This window comes from Trematomus bernacchii, unplaced genomic scaffold (genome assembly GCF_902827165.1).
Source record: "Trematomus bernacchii unplaced genomic scaffold, fTreBer1.1, whole genome shotgun sequence".
In the NCBI taxonomy this organism is placed as follows: domain Eukaryota; kingdom Metazoa; phylum Chordata; class Actinopteri; order Perciformes; family Nototheniidae; genus Trematomus; species Trematomus bernacchii.
In genome coordinates this window covers 6,559,729-6,579,108 of record NW_022987714.1, presented here as the reverse complement: position 1 = coordinate 6,579,108, position 19,380 = coordinate 6,559,729, and the positions used below count along the sequence as shown (strand labels likewise).

At 40.8% G+C, this 19,380-nt stretch overlaps 1 protein-coding gene across 1 annotated transcript; it reads right to left on the bottom strand.

Moving 5' to 3' along the window:
* Nucleotides 1–139: 139 nt before the first annotated feature.
* LOC117491802 (DENN domain-containing protein 5B-like) lies at nucleotides 140–18,667 on the bottom strand. Its single transcript, XM_034141898.1, has 21 exons — nucleotides 18,343–18,667; nucleotides 14,063–14,172; nucleotides 12,673–13,387; nucleotides 11,933–12,120; nucleotides 10,436–10,933; nucleotides 10,012–10,243; nucleotides 9,051–9,201; nucleotides 8,541–8,631; nucleotides 8,333–8,452; nucleotides 7,829–7,981; nucleotides 7,637–7,715; nucleotides 7,468–7,543; nucleotides 6,718–6,846; nucleotides 6,480–6,601; nucleotides 5,585–5,730; nucleotides 5,386–5,504; nucleotides 4,422–4,606; nucleotides 4,166–4,248; nucleotides 2,754–2,880; nucleotides 2,352–2,526; nucleotides 140–1,508 (listed from the first exon to the last, which is right to left on the bottom strand). Exons 1-21 carry the CDS (start codon nucleotides 18,449–18,451, stop codon nucleotides 1,325–1,327), a joined length of 3,792 nt encoding a protein of 1,263 aa, XP_033997789.1. The 5' UTR covers nucleotides 18,452–18,667; the 3' UTR covers nucleotides 140–1,324.
* Nucleotides 18,668–19,380: the final 713 nt, after the last annotated feature.

The window sequence follows — 19,380 nt, the reverse complement described above, 5'->3', positions numbered from 1 at the left end:
GGTCATTTAATTTGAATGCTGATAGGTTGGCTATGTTTTTTACTAAAGCTTGGGAAATAATTTTAATATCTATGCAATATTATTATATCCATTCAGACACCACAGATTTGAGTTATGGACACAAAAAAAGTCAGTTATGTCAATATTATCTTTAATCTTTTACAACACAATTCATAAATAACAATTCATTATTGCTTTCTCTAATCTGTATTTAAATCATAGTAGAGGCTTGGTCATTGTGGGTTACATAGTGCTTGCAGGACAGTGCAGGAGACAGTGTTATCTTAATTCAATTAAAATGAATCAACATTAACATAATACCTAGCATTTTTTAAGAAACTGTGCTCTATTCATTGCCTAAAGAAAACAGAACAGTTTAGAAACAACAACATGACTGTCATTCACATAATCAGTAAAATGTGTCCATAATGGAATCTATGGTTTTAAACAAACGCAAATAAGATGCCTTTGTACATAAAAATGCCACAAATTAATTACACCATAATAACAAATGGGCACAGTTCTATCAAAGGTCCATTAAAGCAAAACATAATGACAATGAGAGAGGCAGGGAAAGCTTTTTGACAAGAGAGACAAATGCTATTTGAACCAACACATTTAGGACACTAGTTTGGTTTCAGTGTTTCAACAACGGAGGATTTCAGGAGCACAACTCTTCAGTAAGTGAGCCCAAACTGAAGTAAACAATGAGCACAGGCAAAATGTTACACAGTATAACAAGAGCATAATAATATAAGATTTTTAACATATTATAGGAGTACGGACAATTATCTTTCTGGAGTATATGTACTAAGATATCCAATGAACAAGATCAGAAATAAATGTATATAATAAAGCCTGAGTCTTGATATTTCAGATCACAACACACTAAGACATAAAACAAACAAACATATTTTGGCCATGCATGTGCTTAGTTTAAAGTTCAAGTGCAAGCAATACAGCAGTTGAAGGAGAGTTATAGTTGTCCTCGGGTCAGGTACAGGTAATGGTGTGAACTGTGGGAATATCTACTGTAGATGTGGGATGATCAACGTCTCTATCTCTCCTCGAGGAAACTGAATTTCACAGTGTAAACAAGCATAGGACTGTTTCCTGAAGCAAATACAGTATAACACATTTACATCATTGAACAAGGCAATATGTTTGGAGCTTGAGTTGCCAGTGGCTTCATGTAGTCCACAGTCCTCTTTTATGATAGTCATATTTCTCAAGTTCTGAATGTTCTTATCCAACAGATGGAGAGATATTTTTAACCCTGCATTCCTGCTGTAGGTTACAGAACAGGGGTTTAATCTGTCAGGGGTCAGAGGTCAACTCCTTTGACCAGTGCAGTCTCCAGGGTGATGCTGAACTCATTGAGAGTGTGCAGGATGCGGGAGAGGGAGTGGACAGCAGCTCGGTCCCGCAGCAGAGACCCCTCCTCGTACGTCCGCAGTGTCAGAGGAAACTCTGCCAGCAGTGGGAGCCACTGAGAGAGAAGCCGGTCCCTGCCAGGAAGAAGAGGTTGGTGGTTAGTACTGGTCCTAAAAATGCCTGATAAAGTTTAAGATTGGAACAGGTTGAGTTAGGTGACTACAAGACCTGGCTGTGTACCTTTTAATTAAACCATTTTCAACCATAAGAAACTAGGATTAATTTAATCTGAATATTTTCTAAATGGTAATATGGACCAGTGCAATATCCAAATCGCAGGTGGGGGAAATGTTTGTCAAAAGGCTAAATAAGTGTCATAGTACCATTTTTTACAAGCTGTATTCTACTGACTGACTTCTCAAATGATCACACAATGGTATTTTTTATATATAGATATGTTTTGTATTAAAATATTGATAATGATGCAAAAATAGTCAATTCCCTCCATTATCTTGAATCCTATCACAGTATAGGGAATCTAAATAAGATATTTTGTTTTCAAAATGTTCAGCATTCATTTGTCAAGTTTTTTTCTCTTCAAATTGCAGGCCAAAGCACTGACACGTAACCTGAACAAAAAGATCGCCAAATAAGGTCTTGTTTAGTTAATTGAAAACAAAATCTATTATTAATACTTTTATTAAATTCACTTAGATCTGAATGATTTTTCTGCATCTCTTGTCCAACCAATACGAAGATGGACACTTAGCGTTTCTGAACTGCGTGTTATGTTAAGGGTTCAGTGTGAGTGTGAATGACCAATTCTTTAAAATCAGATTATAGTCCATTAAAACTGTCTCCCTATTTATGGTTCACAAATATGTTTTTTAAGTGTATTAAACTGGATTCATTACAATATAGTACGAGTCCAATAATAAACCTATACTAGTTTTATAAACACAATGATGTCCACTCACCTGATTCCCAAGCAGACTAACAGCTGGAACTTGCCCTCTTTTCCAATGTTTCGTGGAGTGGCATTGATGGCGTTGACGTAGCGGCACAGTGAGTCACACGGCGGACCTCTTGTCATCGTTGCTCCGTGCAGGTCACCCATCTGATCAGCCGTCTCCATGGAAACCACTGCCTTCTCTATAGGAAAGTGTTCATCACACTGTCAGTTCATAACATATTTATATACAGACAATAATGGAAAATAAGGTTGTAGAAGACAAACAGTGGTTGTTAACAAAACACATCAATCATGCTTTGTTGCATGCAATTTGATATGTGACATTCATATTCCTCACCACTAGATGGAGACAGGAAACAGACATCAGTCAAACATTACTTTGAATGAACTCGCAAGGCTTACTTACCCACAAAGTCCCAAACAAACACGTTCCTCAGGAAAAGACGGTTAGATTTGAGCCCGTGCAACAGGAAGTTCTCCAAGGAGAGCACCAGACCTCCTTCTCCACACAACAACACTGTCAGGTTTCCCCTCTGGGGGGGGGGGGGGGGAGAAAATGGGAGTGAACAGAGGCACTAAAAGCAGGAGGCACATCTTTAAACTATAGTACATCCCCTGAAATGTCCTCAAACCCTCCACATCAGAGATACTGATTATTTTCAAATCCAAAATCCTCATGTCTCATGTACTAAAAGGAAGTAAACAGAGCAGAGCAAATGCTAGTACATTTGAGCCTGTGCACTAAAGATGCTAGGAGGCCCATTGCAGTACAACAAAAAGTGATCCATCAAGTCTCTTTAGAGCAGGGGTCTCCAACCTTTTTTAGGATGAGAGCTACTTTCAAAAGATAAAACAAGTCGTGAGCTACTTTAACTCCTCTTTTTTTTGTTTTTTGCAGTGTATATATTTAGCACATTTTAACATTATTACCTTTAACCTTTGTGTGCTGTTTGGGTCTGTGGGACCCGTTTTCAGTGTTTACTAAAAGAAAATGTATGCAGTTTAATTATTTTAACCTGCTTTATTTGGGGGTGGACTTCACATCCTCTAAGGGGGGTCCGGGGGCATGCAACCCCTGGGAAATATCTTTTAAATGTTGAAGTGAAATGCATCAATCTGGTGCACTTTGAGCACAACATGAATTGATGGAAACAGCTCTCAACACTCATATGAAAGGGAGCTGTATACTTTTCAATAATCCAAACATCTTTAGAATATGATCACAACCAATAACAAATCATTTAAACTTGTTTATTCTTATCTTATGTTACCTACTTAGCATTCTTTCTTTTTATTTATGCATATTTTACGAATCACTCCCCTTTTAAACTGTTGCAAGAACGTGATTGGTCTATATTAATTGTGGGGGGAGGAGGGGTGTTAGGTAGATATAGAGTTGTAATAAGTAGATAGAGTTCGCTATCATTGAGGTTTCGTTTATGCATAGGGTAGATTCTTTTAATTACATTCCCTTTTTTTTGTGTGTATTTTTTACATTTTGGATTTGCTTGGCGAGCTCCCGGTAGCTCGCGATCTACGTGTTGGAGACCCCTGCTTTAGAGCTTTTAACTTGCGATTGAGATGAGAGAGAGGCTAGTCTGATACATAACGAGACAAATGAGGCCTGCGCTGTAGCCGGGGTAACGAACCATGTTAGAGATCAAAATAACACAAGCAGGAGGATGACAGTCTCACCGCGCTGCGTGAGATGCTTTGCTTTAACCATTTTCCTCCCATTTTAGCTCAGTCAACCAACAACTTAAATGAATATGTTTTAATGTGTAATGCACATTAAACTATTCATTTAGAGTCACATACCTCTTGTTCAGGTTTGTGAAAGTGTTTAACAAGGTTGTTTGCTGCCTCTCTCATTTCTTCTTGTACTTCACTAGAAAGCATTCCTGTCAAGATAAATAAATAAAAGTTAGACAGAACATGAGGAGGAATGATGACTAACATGAGGGGAAGTGGCCTGGAGCTCAATAGAAAGGTGATACAGGAGCATAATCTGTTATTGTACCAACAACTAGGTCAGCTATTGTAACTAAAGAATGTGTTCTTTGTCAGTACGCACTGCTTCTACTGCCAAGCGATCCCAGCACTGCCCGCACACTCTGCGAGGGAGAGGCCAGCTCCGGCGGCGTCCCTGTCCACCGTCCAGCATCCTCCTCTCCACCAGGTGACACCAGCTGACCAATCAGAACTCTCTCCAGGCTGCCGTCACCCACTCCTTTCCCCAGCCATCGGCCACATGGGAACCTTAAAGGTAGGAAGAGACATGGTTTCATTATATGCTAATATTTATTATACAAGGGCCATTCCTTAATCAGTTCAGATTTAGTCAGTGTACATAGTTTATTTTCACAGTACAGTCACTCAATTTCAAAGTCTACATTACATTATTATAATGTGATCAAGCCGCTGTCTCGGAAATCTCAAATCATCATTCATCGTGTAAATGGAAGCATTAAGTTGAGTAAAATGCCACCACCAATCCGCCCAATTTCAATAATCATTACACAAATACATTTTGAAAGCAAAGATTTCTTACACAGTCAACTAACAATAGTCTGTCAAATTATCAGTCATAATTGGTTAATCGTTGAAATATAAGATTTTTTGCTTTTCTGTGATTTAAATAAACGTTTTAACTGAATATATTTGAGGTTTAGACAAAAAAATACATAAAAAAACATCACCTTTGAAAGACTTGGATGGATATTTACGCTTTTTTCCGACATTTTAATAAATCAATCAATGAGTCGCTAATCTAGAAATCATTGGCAGACAACATGCTCGTCTTCAACACAATGCAGACTGCAAAGGTTGTAGCTGCTGCGATGGTTGGCCAATCACATGTTGCATTTATTCGAAGAGCACTTATGGTGATTGGCTGCCACAAAAACAAAACTAAACTATACTAATTTCCTTTTAGATTTAGGTACAAAAAGGATTAAATGCAGGTATTGTTTGTACCAGTTGGTTATTTCAGTACTCCCTAACTAGTGATGGAACCAGAGAGGAAGACGAAGGCTTACTTGTAGGTGTGTCCAGTGATCTCATTGTACACCATCACACAGTCAATCAGACACTTGGCCAGCAGGCCGGAGTTCTCCTGTCCCAGCTGCAGGGTGCTCAGCCTGCCCAGGTTCTTGCACTGAAACGAAAAGCACAAACCACATTAGAGATGTGTCAGACATGATGCCGACCTTACTGCTGCAGAGTGGGGTCACAAACCTGGAAATAAATCTCTTGTGTATTCTTTGTCACCGGTCGAACTCCTGAATCACCCAGTTCTCCTGACACGCACACCCAAGGGTCAACTGTTGCCATGGCAATGCTCAGCTTCTTCATGGGTATTATGACAACACGGTATGAAATACCTGGAGGGACACAAGAGTCCAAAAGCAACGTTTTAATTGATAATCATTCCCTTCACACTAAAAAGATGTCAACTGTTTTCACAATACCCAGAGCAAAGAGAATTTTCACTGCATCGGGGGAGTTTTATTGAGGTCTCAAAGGTCAGATAGATAGATAGATCGTACTTTATTGATCCCAAATTGGGAAATTGTTTTTGTTACAGCAGCATAAAAGGCATTTTACAATAAAACAAAATATACAAGAATAGAAATAAAATAAAATAAAATAAAATATAAAATAAAATATAAAATATACATGTCAAAATACAAAATAGAAAATATACATACAGATATTATATATATATATATATATATATATATACAAATATACAAATATATATATATTCAAAATATATGGAATTATGGAGTATTAAATATGAAACAGATTATGTGTGAGTAAAATGTACAAGGTGGTTTTATTTCTAGAGAAACTATGGAGCAGAGAGTTCTCTTCCAGCCAGAGGTGATTTGTTGTACAGTGTTATTGCAGTGGGCAGGAATGTGTTCCAGTATCTGTCCTTGTGACAGGGGAGCTGCAGCAGTCTGTTGGAGAAGGAGCTCCGTTGACTGTGTGAATCCATGGGATACTGGCAGCAATTTGATTATATAAGGCCAGTGGGGAGGAGACACAACCACAAAGAAAACTTCCTGTGTCCCTGTAAGGTATAATCTGCCAGTAAACTCTGGTTGTTAAAGTTTACAGGACTTACTGATGGAGGTGAAGACGCGTGTGAAACAGAGGTATTCCACAGTGTTGAGAGAGAGCAGGTGGAACAGAAACTGCTCCCTTTCTTCCTCATAGAGCAGGAATGCATGACGTTTATACAGCTGCCTGTCGGGGCACAAGAAGAAAGGGAAAAAGATCTGTCAGAATCATGACACTCTATAAATGACACCCAGAAACATGAGACTTGTGCCAGATTGAAGTCAGTACTGAGTGAGGCTGACCTAAGCAGCTCCTGGTTTGTAAGCAGCTCTTTCAGGTGCTGGGAGAGCATCTTCTTCTCCAGAGCCAGGTGGATCCAGGCCCGAGCCTGACCCACCTCAGACAGACCCTCACCCATGGTCTGGATGAACCTGGAAAAACAACAGATACATGGAAAATAAGCTCTAATGCGCAACTTTGTCTCATTACATTGTATACTAACTAGGTACGTTTGACTTTAAAAGTGCATTACTTGATACACGGGGTAAAACATATGTAAAGCAACTGACTTTTACAAATTATTCTTCACCCTGAAATGTTTCTGTATGGTCATAAATAGGACACGCCTTCTTTATTTTCATAATACAGTTTCAGTTTTATTAGATGTGATGTGTGTTTGCCATTTCTCTGTGTACACACCTCAATCTTCACACAAGATAGTTATTTTTGAGATCTTTGTTTTAAACAAAAGAAATAGGCAAGACTTAAGGAGATTGTTGCTCCAAGGATGGCTATGAGTTTCCCATAATCCTCAGAGAATGAATGAAAGATGCTTTTCCAATATATGTTAAGTTTACTTGCATGACCACAAATAATGAAACAACAAACAGGTAAAACATTGTTAAAAAAAGCTGTGTAAGTATTTCACTTTATATATTCTAGTAAGATATGTGACTCAGAACAGAGCAAATGGTTGAGATGTAATGTATGTTTAGTATATTATTATTAAAAAGTTAAGATGTATGTTTTTTTGTGTCCTTTGCTCATGTTACCTCATATCCTGTATCAAAGATCCTCTCAGGAGCAGAGTGCCGTCCTCAAACGTCCTCTGGTCCAAACCGTTACACCCTGAACAGACAGCAAGTAAAACACAAATGATGATCTGATTCCTAACTCAAGGATTTTACCAAGAAAACAAAACCAGTCACGTTGTTCTCTGACCTGGAGCCTCAGCTGGTGTCTCTGTCTTCCCCCAGGCCGCCTGGTAGTGGAGCAGATGAGACCAAAGGGCGGACTTCCCCTGTTCAGAAAAAACACACACGTCAATATTCAGAACCTGTTCGTACAATCACCTCTTTGTCTTCATTAGCATAATGCGGATTTGTTTACATCAGTTAAATGTTTGAGTCTGACCTGTTTCAGCTGCAGACCATGGCCCCAGGTTCTCTCCAGTAGGTCACACAGGCCGTGGATGAGTGTGTTCTCCTGCAGGCCCGTGATGTTGGCTTCTCCCTGACCCAGTTCAACACTCTCCTTCCCCATCCTCTCCATCAACATCCGTTTAGTCTAAAAAGCCAGGGAACATTTTGTGGCATAAATATCACTCAATGATTTAAAGGACACAAATTATGCCTATTTGACCCTCTGTCTGAAAACACAAACTGCCCAGATTGGCAGAACAAATATGGTGCACCTCTGCAAAGGTAGTTTTAAAGGTAGTATGTTTCAATGAGCCTGTATGTTAAATAGGATCGAGTCAAAGCTGAATGGCTTGATGAATCCCATGTTTTTCTGACAAAGACAGCACACAAAAAACTCAGTAAGGACGTTTTATTTGACTGTTTGAGAGTTGGCAGCCATTCCAGATTGAATTTCATGGCTGCAGTCCCTCCATTATCAAGCAGAAAGAGCTCTTACCTTCAGACGACACTCGCTCAGCAGCCCATCCACAAACTCTCTGTGATTCTGAGTGACAGCTTGAGGCGATGAATCAAGCAGCTTAGACTGGCGGAGGGTCTTCCTTGCAAATGCATGCTTCTGTTAAGCACAGATAAGGAAATGAATCAGACACACGCATCCTGAAGTATGTGTGTGACTTTGTGTGTGTCTGAACGGATTAAAGTACCTGTCTCTGTTCATTGTCCACTCCTGAGTGATCAGTCACCGGTGATCTTTTGAGGTCAGTCCTGCGTGAAGCTGTAACGCGGCCGGACCACCTGTTCACCCAGACAACAGAGGAAAACTTTAATACTGAGATTCAAAACGTAAAGATTTCTAACAGATAGGAAAATAAATACAAAACTTTAAAAATAATTCTGTTGTTGTTGAATACAAAGTCAATGAAATGTACCCTTTTAACCGTTTATCCCTTCCTATTTGTTAATTATTTTTAACTGTTTGCCAATTAGAAGCATGGTTAACTATTCATTTTAATTAAACATTTATTCAAGATCAGCATCAAACCACTTTGTATTCCTATGTGGATTTTTCCTGTCTTTTAATGTATGTGGATATATTGGTTTAAATTACAAATGTATATTGAGCTACTCGTTGCATTTCCTTGGCCTGGGTCACAAGAAGCTCTGGTTGGAGACCTATTTCTTTTCGTAAAATAACAGCAGAAAAGATTGCTCACTTGTTGGTGTTTTGTCCCTGTGTGAGCACGTCGGCCTGCAGCTTGGGGAAGTAACCTGGCTGATGGCGACCCTGGCCGATCCTCATGTCCAGCAGGTGGGGGTGTATGGCGGTGTGGTCAGCCTTCAGGAGTCTGCGCTCAACGGCCTGAGCTGCAGAGACACACCCAGCAATGTTAACAGTATCGACATGTACTGTGTATACGATGAGTCATGAAAGTAATGATAAGGGTGGATTTGAACAGCATGGAGTAACATAATGTCACAACATCTCAGAAGCAGAGACTAAATATAAGCAGTGACACAGCCGGATTGAATTGCAATCAGTGCACTTTCTAAATTGTTTTAAAGGACACAAAGCCCTCTCCTCCGCTTATATTTTATTTTATTTATAATGCCGATCCCTGCTGTATCCTCAGTTCACCCTTTCTAAATCCCTAACTCTATCTATCTTCCCCTGTCTCGTTTAATATCCTATCCTTTTTGTGTTTCAATTATTCATCAGATAATTCCATTTAACTTCTTTTTTAGTTCCCATCAGTTACCATCTGAATACATTTTCTCCACACAAGTTCCCTTAAGAAGAGTTTAAGCAAGATCTTTGGTGCTGATTACAAAAGAGAGAGAGGAAAAATGGTGGTCGCACAAAGGATAGCAACATAATCAACATACAGTATAAACCCAGACAGATGGCAACAGATTTGCAGATTCACTCTTGACAATCTGTCACCCACTTCAATCATCATTCTGCTCAATCTACTGGGGATTCAGCCTACTTTATCAGTATATACCACCCAGATGCTGAAGAAACATCCAGATGTAACTCCTGGTTATAGGTTGTCATTTAAATGCACAGCTCCTTTAAATGGCTGTATCTAATAATGTAAGTTACTATTAAATGCCCAGTACTTTCAACTGAATAGATGTGATTGCCTGTTTTGTTCATGAGCATCTTTACAGTACCTGACTCGAAGCCTGTGGTGCACTTCCTGTAGCGACAGTTACGGGATTCCTCCTCGTCTGTGTTGTACAGTCGATCCCTCTCCAGACGGCTGTCAAACAGCTGCTGCAGTGGCTCTCTGTCCGCCCAGCGAGATATCACCTTCCCATCCACGAAGGAAGAAAACATGGATGTTTCCAGGAACCGGGACAGGAAGTGCAAGTGGGTCACAGGCTGACCGGAGAGGAAGGAACCCTGAGACATTGGATGGCACAACAATGATTATTAGCTGAAGGAGAACCAATCCAAAATGGGAAGGGATTTATTGTTTTTCATCACAATCCAAATGATTTCAAACACAGAAAAAGTAATCATACATGAAAATAAGTTGGCATGAATAACATAGTTTGATTGATTTGATAGTTTGATTGCCATCTAACTGGGTACCTTGTCAAAGGTCAACGTCCCCTCTCGGTTACTCAACCAGGAATCCAAATCCAGCGCGCTGTGGATGACAAACTCCTCATACCTGCCAAACATGGCAGAAAACCGTCCAGCGAACACTTCCCTCAGCTGAATGTTCAGCTTTGCCGCCTTCAGCTCCTCCTCTTCCTCCTCAAACACGTGTTCCAGCGTCTTCCCTGCATCTGACATCTTTTCTCCTCCACACCTCCGCGCCAGAGCCTGCAGCCTCTCCAGCACTGCCAGCTCCTCACCTCCCAGGTTCCCGTTCCTCCTGTCCTCCATCAGGTCCTCCAGCACCAGGCTGCTCATGCGAGGGGACGCAGTGTCGGGCTTTTTGGTCACACCGCCCTGTGGAGGAAGTCCGAAACGCAGCAGTACCTCACTCAGCTCCTGGATCAGCTCGGCATGGTTTGGAAACTCTGGGAGGGCCTCGGGGGCCTCAACACAGCGATTGTCAATGTCCACAAAGCACATGTTAGCCTGTGTGGGAGGAGCAAACGAGAGAGTTACAAAAACACATCAGATAATCATAACAGGTTTAGCCAATCCCAATGTTGCTGAGCTTTAACAACCAATTAAGATCAGAGATGAAGATTTATCTTCCATTAATAGTTTTGTGGCATTTCACCATGAAACAACCTCAGAGGATATTAGCATGTGAAGGATTATCTACTGATTACTGTTATCACAGCAACGGGTGAAATTGTGGAAATCTTTGATATCAGGCCGTCACACCGGATCAGAAGCATGAGCCAGAAGATGCTGAGCAATGAAGTACAGAACTTTGTGAGAAACACAGGCACTGTTTAAAAATACAGCTTCTGTAAGCAGCAGTGGAGCACGCCACAGTCAGCAGCAACTCAACCTTCAGCGGTGACCTCAGACAGTCAGTTTACAGCCTCAGGGGGACGTGATGTACTGAACATCAGACAGTTACAGGCATCCTCTTACTCTGTGCAGCCTCATCCTCCTAGTTAATGTCTTTACTATTTAGGCAATGTCTTTACATCGTCTCTTTCATTCCATTAGGAAGATCACATGTTTTAAAGGACAAGAAAAGATGCACATTCAGAATTCTTCCAGCCAGTAGATATTTAGAAAGACCAAATTAGTGTAGGTATTTGGACCATGTGAGCCAAACTGTGTCAAAATTAGAAAATAATAAACCACAATCCAACCAAATTCTAAATAGATGATTAAAATAATTAAAACCTTGCAAATTATCACATATGCACACAATTGCACAGCTTAAGGAATCCTTAATTCTCATTCATTATTCAGCGAGTCCCATTTTTCTGGATCTCTCATGCTTGCCGCCCCTCCCCCCATGGATGCAAATCATTTCAGTTTAACAAAACATAATTAAATCCAAAATTAAAATTAAACATATTTAATGTGTTTATATTCTCCTATTAAGCACATTGAATTGCCTTGCCTTACAGATGCATACACATATAAAACCCTTGTTTAGTTGTGTACCTCGTGTGGTAGGTGGAGGGAGGAGCGCTGAGCTCCCTCTCTGCGCTGGATGCCCATCAGGAACGGCACAGGAGCCTCCAGGAGGTGATGCAGCGGGGCAGAAACAATGGGCAGGTAGATGTGTTGCCACTGGAATGGGAATATCAAAGTGGTGATGCCCTCGGCCACTGTCATCAAACGCTGGTAGTCTAAGAGGATAAGAAGGACGAGAGAGAGCAATAGGATATTAGCATGAAGGAATCAAATATAAGTATCTAGGGATGGTCTCATTGTCAGGGAAATAATTGCATTCCCTTTAACAGTTTTATAATAAATCAATTTACAGAAGTTGCATATAGAAGTATTTTGTTCATATTCTTGATTCGATGCTACAGAGCACAGCCCGATAACTGAGTGAGGATATGTTGCAAAGTCAGTTTCTCTAATCTGTTTAACCTCAAACCCATCTGCTATGCTGTTGCGGAAGGTTTTACAGGGTAAAGGTAGAGTACATTTTAAAATGAATATGTCATGCTAATAATGGTAATTTGTTAAGCGTTAAACAGCTGTTTCTCATTTCTGCAAATAGATCTGCTGGAAGTGTTTTAATCAATATAACATTTATAAAAGTTTATCTTAATGACTTTATTAATATCTTCCTTAGATTTCCTATGGAATCATTTGCATTGAGGTAATCTGTACATTTGGCAATAACAGGGAATTTCATGTGTCATCTCAACCCTCAACAACTGAATATTCACCTTTAGAGCAAAGCAGGACTTGCGTCTCCAAAAGTGCACAGGTAATAAGTTGCACCATATTGTCCACACCCAGCAGTGAGAAGGCCTCCCCAAGAGGAAACTCCCCCAGAGGAAGCTCTCCGGGCCCGGGCCGCTGGCACACGATGGGCCCCTGCACCCCGTGGAACCTCAGAGACCTGCCGGGGGGGGGCAGCGGCACCTCGTACAGGATGTTATGGATGTAGCTCTCTATAGGGAGGGGAGGGGCTGTGTGGGCGGTCACAGCCTGGTGCAGCTGAGACAGAAACTGACGAGCAGAGTGAAGGAAGGGGAGCGGCGTGAGCAGGCAGAGCGCTTTGGACACGTACAGAGTGTCCCGGGCTGGATCGTATGACCCCGCGCAGCCGAGGCAGGCGGAGAGCCCGGCCACAGACTCAGCGTCCGACTCATCCAGGCTGCTCACGAGCGAGTCCATGCTGGAGGTGGAGGGCGAGGAGGCAGACGAAGACGAGGAAGAGGGAGAAGAGGCAGATGAAGCTGAATGGTGCTCCACGTGGTGCATCTGGAAAAGGGTCTGCATGGCAGTGATGATCTGAGCACTGGTCACCTCCTCGTAGAAGGTGTGCACAAAGCCGTAGGAACGTGTGCCGTCGTCAAAAGACATTGTGAAGGAGTGAAACTGAGAATCATGCCTCTCTGCCTGCGTGCGGAAGGAAAGACCCCTCGGCATACAGAGCTGAGGAGGCAAAGAAAAGAGGGTTAAGAACAAAGTTGGAATTCAAATGTGACACAAAATAACAACCTCAATAACTGATAGTAGTGGTAAACTTTTAAACCATTCTCTTGTTTCTGTATACTAAACTAAAGCCAATCCTGGATGATGTAAACAAATCCATCATAGAAAATACCATTGAAGAAGCTAAACAAGTAACCTTCTTGTTTAATATGCGACAACTGGGTATGATAATTGATTTAATGTACAGTATATGTCATTTCCCCGAGACAAGTATTTGTTCTATGTTGTGTTGCATTTGTTGTCTGAAAACCCAATGACCCTGGAAAACGTTGACAAGACCACACATTTTACCAATACTATAAATATATAACACAAAATACTGTGGTGTCTACTGGCAGACTTATTTTGAAGTATTTTGCTTTCATCCTCCTGACCTTCTTTTCAAACAAGAGTTTGAGAGTATATTCTATGAGAAGCAGCGACAAGCGAAGATAATTGGCTTCAAATAAAAATGTTCAAGATAATATTGTTATCATGTTGTTCTTTTTGTAATTTGACAAATGTACTTATACACAAAAACATTTGGCATACAAACAAATAAGGCACATCTTGTCATTTTATTTCCACTAAGATCAACACTGAAAGAAAACATTTATGTGCAATCCAAGATCTCACCATGTTGATGGCATCTTTATTGAAGGGGTTCTTGTCTGTGCTTTCGGGGTAGTGCACCAGAACCTTTGACTTGAACGAGCGTCGGATGGGGCTCTGCTCAAAGCCCTCGCCTGAAAGACAAACAGTGGCACAGAAAAAAAAGAGTTTAAGGATTACCATATTATTACAGAAGGATGTTTGCTTTCACCTCTGCTGAGACAAACTTCATTACATGATGCAAAGGACAGAACAGAGCACATCACAAAAAGACCACAGCTTTGATTCATGAAAAATATCGGTCAGTGTGACCTTGTCTGAAGCTGAAAGATGAAGTTCATCTTTTGTTGACAGCAAGGACCATTCTGCAGCAAAAAGGGAAAATCCTTCCAAGTGTTATGTAACTCCACTCATAATAGAGATACATTGGAAATGTGGTACAACACCCCTCATCCCTGAATCTCTGCAGAAGGAAACTCTTTATGCTTGTAGAGAGAGCAGAGGATAAAATATGCTGGTTTTAATACACCAAACGCGCTCAGGCTGAGGACAAAGAATTACAGATTTCTATAGTACAGCTACATGTGCATGAAAGGATTGGATGCAAGACAACTCTATTCCTACAGTCACAATGCACAGATCTGATTTGTTGCCCTGACGAGTTCAGGTTTCTCCTCTTTTCAGTCTCTGCACCTCGTGTCAGCATCTAGCTCTGGTTACATAAAGAGTGCTGTCTGTGAGCATGAGCACAGGAAGAGGAGCTGCTGAAGATAGAAAAGAAAATGCGTGTGTATGATTCAGCGTGTGTAATGGATTGACAGTAGTGAATAAGGAACATTCATTATTCAGCCACTTTCAGGAGGGGGATGCCCTTGGACAGTACTCCTCACTGTATTCCCCATTTCACTGCGTTCAGCTTTAACTGACACCATTGCATTACAAGAACAAAAACAAATGGCAAACTAGCATTTCTCTCGGGTGTCACACACTTATTCAGCATTCAGGAACATCCAGATCACCTACCAAGGAGATGACGCACATCAACTAAGAGGGGAAACTGCAGATTGAGAGAGGAGCACCACTTCAAGTTTTACTGAGTCACATTCACAAGTGGGAGACAGAAGCTAATGGATCACAGTGAAGAGAGGGGGAGTTAATGTTCTTTGCGAAAGATACAAATTGGTGTTGGCGCTGAAAGGCATCGAGCACCTAGTTGCCATGGTATCACCTACCGCCGGGGCTTCGAAAAATAGCCATCAAGACAAAGCTCGTCAGCGCTTTATGTCATCCTGAGTTTCATTAGCTGACCCCAAAAAACACCAACATGCCACCTGCAAGAGTTCCCACCACACAGCGTGCAGAGACCCCATTCAGCAGGAGCCGCTCTCTTTCTCTGTGTTAACAACACCGGGTAGGAGATTAGGAGGATGTTTGTTTTTGTGTTCGAATGAATGCCTAAATGTCTGTTTCAGTGAGGCTGTAATTAGCATGCCTAGTTCTTTAAACACATTAACACATTAACACACACACAGTAGAAACCATGTATAACCTGGGCTGCAACCAATAATTATTTTAATAATCATTTAATATCCCTATTATTATCTTGATTAATCTTTTAGCTCAAAATGACTGTCCTTTACAACTTCCTAAAACCAAATGTGCCACCTAGAAATTCCTGCTTTGTTTGACCAGCAGTGCTAAACCTAAAAACATTACATTTACTTTCACATAACACAAAGAACATCTGATGAATCTCATAATAGAGATGCTGAAACTAGTTCATATTTGGCATTTGTGGTTTGAATTTTTTTGTGTATTTGTTTAACAAAATGTAATGGTTCATTTTCAGTCTATTGACTAATTGTTTCATACATGTACTGTTTCAGCTCTAATCCTAAGTATATTAATTAATTAACACTGTGACTATAATCTTTAAGACAACAACAACAAAGTGTTTCATATTCAGTCCACTGTGTAGAGATCCATCACACAGATTTACCTCACTGAATGATGCCCCATCCCTAAAACAGGCACACTTCATTAGGGATGATTGAACGGCCATGAAGCTAGACATCTGTCATGCTCACCAACAGAATTACCCCCACCGTCCCACTCATCACACATCATTACATGAGTAGATGAGGACCGATATAAAAAGCAAAAAAGATTAAAAAGACAGAACATTTAAGCTGGCACTGAATGATGAGGAGTTGTTCTTTTCTGGCTAAAATAGTTTAACTCACTCTGTCTTTGACATTAGAGATTTGTCCGCGCATTAAAGGATGAATCAAGTGACATCACAAAGACAAATCTCGTTTTTTATCTCAGCCTGAGACACAGACATGGTGCAGGCCGGGCTTGTTTGCTTAAAATAAAGAATGTAAGTGTTGAGTGCCTAAAAATAAAATAACTGTCTGGAATTTTTCCGTACAGTAAAACAAGTGTAAAACGTATACACCTCTTTGACATCAGTTTTTTTTTTTAACATTAAAAGTGTCAATTCTAATACGAAACTTGAATGTAGGGTCAGGGAGTTCTCGCCCTTCTGTGATGTCATCCCCCAGTGACAGTCTGCTGCTGAAGCATCGGCCATCCAGCATCAGGCAAAACCACGTGACATTTGATTAGGCTGCAGAAAACACAGTGGCGTCTATTGAGAAGCCAACAAGGGCAGACTGTTTCTCGGTAGTCATACTCTCACACATTGTGTTATTAGTCTATGCAATACAGAGATGCTGTATCAACTGACACATCCCTACACTTTCAGATTGCACATGATAGAATAAACATTGCTTGACTACAGCTTACAGAAAATGTAGGTTTTGTCAGACAGAAAATCCCTTGAAAGGAGAGCGGAGCCCCTGCTGCAGTGGGTCTGAGATGACCTGCTGTTATATAATCAGATTGGTGGAGCTCAGATATACCGGCCAGCAGAGCTGCCACTCGCCACAGGGAGCCTGATATCAAAGCCCCTGATGGTAAGTTAGAGCAGTAATTAATCTGCAGCAAAGCCTTGGGTTCACTCGCAATACACCAGCTCACCCTAAACACACTGTTTTCTAAAAGACATTTGGCTGAAAGAGAAAGAAGATCTGCCTGCCATCTTGCCCCTGAAGAGCTGCTCTACATGAGTTAGATTTCTGCTACCAAGAACACTGGGAGAAGACAGGGCGTGACTATTGTTTGAGATCCTGGAAAGAGTTGGTAATGAACACACCTGAGCAGCCCTTTCCTCACAAAGACTCAGAGCAGAACGGGTGCACAGATGAATCTGTCCTCACCTCACCTAGATGAGTGTCAACAACTGAGTGGGAGAGAAGCAGCACCACTTGGGGTCTCTATTCCTATAACAGCTGAGAAGCTTTCAACCACAAATAAACCATCACGAGTAGCACTGCAGCTGTCATCACCTTGGCAACCCCCACATCCACCTACATCACATCAACCATTTCCTCCCATCTTTGTTTTTTTTTTATATAAGAAAAGGACAGATGTGTTTTGATGGATGAAAGAAGAAATCCATCTGTTTGACAGCATAAAGAGCTGAACAGAAAAACTAGCCGTCTCACAGATTATAATTTTTTATACTTTAGGTTTACAAAACAGTGTAATCTGGGAGTTCGTTCTAACGGTTCTAACACACATTCCTGTTGTTATGCACGATCCATTGCCTGGATGCTCCATCTGTGCTCCAGTGCTATAGGGCAAAATCTTGTCCGCTTTCTATTTAAACCCTATCTTTGCTATTCCTTATCCAGGTGTAGCAGTAACAGTGGATGACTTGCAGAAACCAACAAAGCTATATTTTCACTTGACTTACGATGCTGCTGCTGAAAATATGATGAAAACACAATGAACACAATGGTAATGCGTCTCTTCAAGCAGGGATAATACAAAAGGACAAGACTATGGATGATTGTAAGATGGTCATTTTAGGTTATTGCTTCAAATCATGTGTTTATTGAAAAATGAATTGAATATTGTGTTAGGTATCTGTTACATTTAAAATATATCTTAAATACTCAAATCCTGCCATTATATAATAGCACATTCTAATCGAATTTTTTTGAGTAAATCTTTTTGGAGGCAAAATGTACATGCCATTTTTTTACAGGATATTATGTTGTCAACAACCCTGTGAAAGGAAGAGGAATGTGGTGTCCAATCAAAACACATTTAAATGGATGTCACCTCTACACATACTAGGCCAACATTACATGTTTTAAATGACATGAAACGTGTCCTCGGATGTGTATTTAAGAGTTTAAATGGATTTGTTTGTGGGGTGTTTGTAGACCATGTACCTGCTCCATCGTCCGGCTCCAGGCCCGTCTCCGTGTCCACTCCACACTCAACAAAATAGTGGGCGAAACGGCAGGAAGCCGATCCGGTGGCCGCTGCAGTCCCGCTCATCCTCGACGCGATTTAAGGTGTGAGAGCTTCGTTTTGCTGCTACTCAACGTGGTGGATGTTCATAGCTGATGCGGCTAATCCCAAATGTGTTCACCCCCCTTCGTCCTCGCGTTCTGATCCGTGCGCTGGGTGCTGTCGCCCGCCTCTGTGACTCTGCTCGGGCTCAGCGGGATCCGGCGATGGTCATCTCGTTGTTGAGAGGGGGAGGAGGCTGTGGGCCTGCGAGGGAGGGGGAGACAAAGACCTGAGAGCATCATCACTGTTAAATAAGCCTCATTTTAAAGGTTGTCGTCGAAATCATCATCCCTGCCTACATCACACAAATCAAGAATTTTCTTGGACTCAGTGATTTGTCAAAATTATACATTTGCAAATATTTTTCAGTAGGCCAATACCCAAATATACATACTCGTGTCATTTTTCAATTTAAGTGCTTTACAAATTAAGGACACTAAAGGTAATAGGCTACACCATAAATCATTAAATTGGTAATTGAAACAATAGAAATACGTCTAGAAGAAAAAAACTTTAATATAAATATACAAGTTGGCTGATGAATGTAGGCTGTTCCACACATTTTACATATGAATGTAATTTAACTAATGGGGTGTACAACTCTTCAAGCCTATGCAACCCGTTGTAGCCTAAATCGTATTAAAGGCTCTGCAAGGAACTTTCTAAAGTCTTAGAAAATAATTTAAAATTGAACTGAGAATTTTCTCAAAGGAAGCCTGAGCTACAAGTTGAGGTGTGGAGTTTGAAAGAAATGCTTTGTGCTTGTTTTTTAAGCAGCCAGGGAACAACTGGAATACATAGAGTTGCATCATGGGAAATGTAAGATGTAGGTGTAGCAGTTATTTACACTATTTTCTATTAAACAGTGAATAACATTTATTTTTTACATTTTCACGACTCCAGGAACAGCACTC

Coding starts and splice junctions, on each gene's coding strand:
- LOC117491802 (XM_034141898.1), bottom strand. CDS start 18,451: ATGAGCGGGACTGCAGCGGCCACCGGATCGGCTTCCTGCCGTTTCGCC. Junction 12,121..12,672: donor AGTCCTGCTTTGCTCTAAAG/GTGAATATTCAG, acceptor TTATCCTCTTAG/ACTACCAGCGTTTGATGACA. Junction 8,632..9,050: donor CAGGGACAAAACACCAACAA/GTGAGCAATCTT, acceptor CTGGGTGAACAG/GTGGTCCGGCCGCGTTACAG.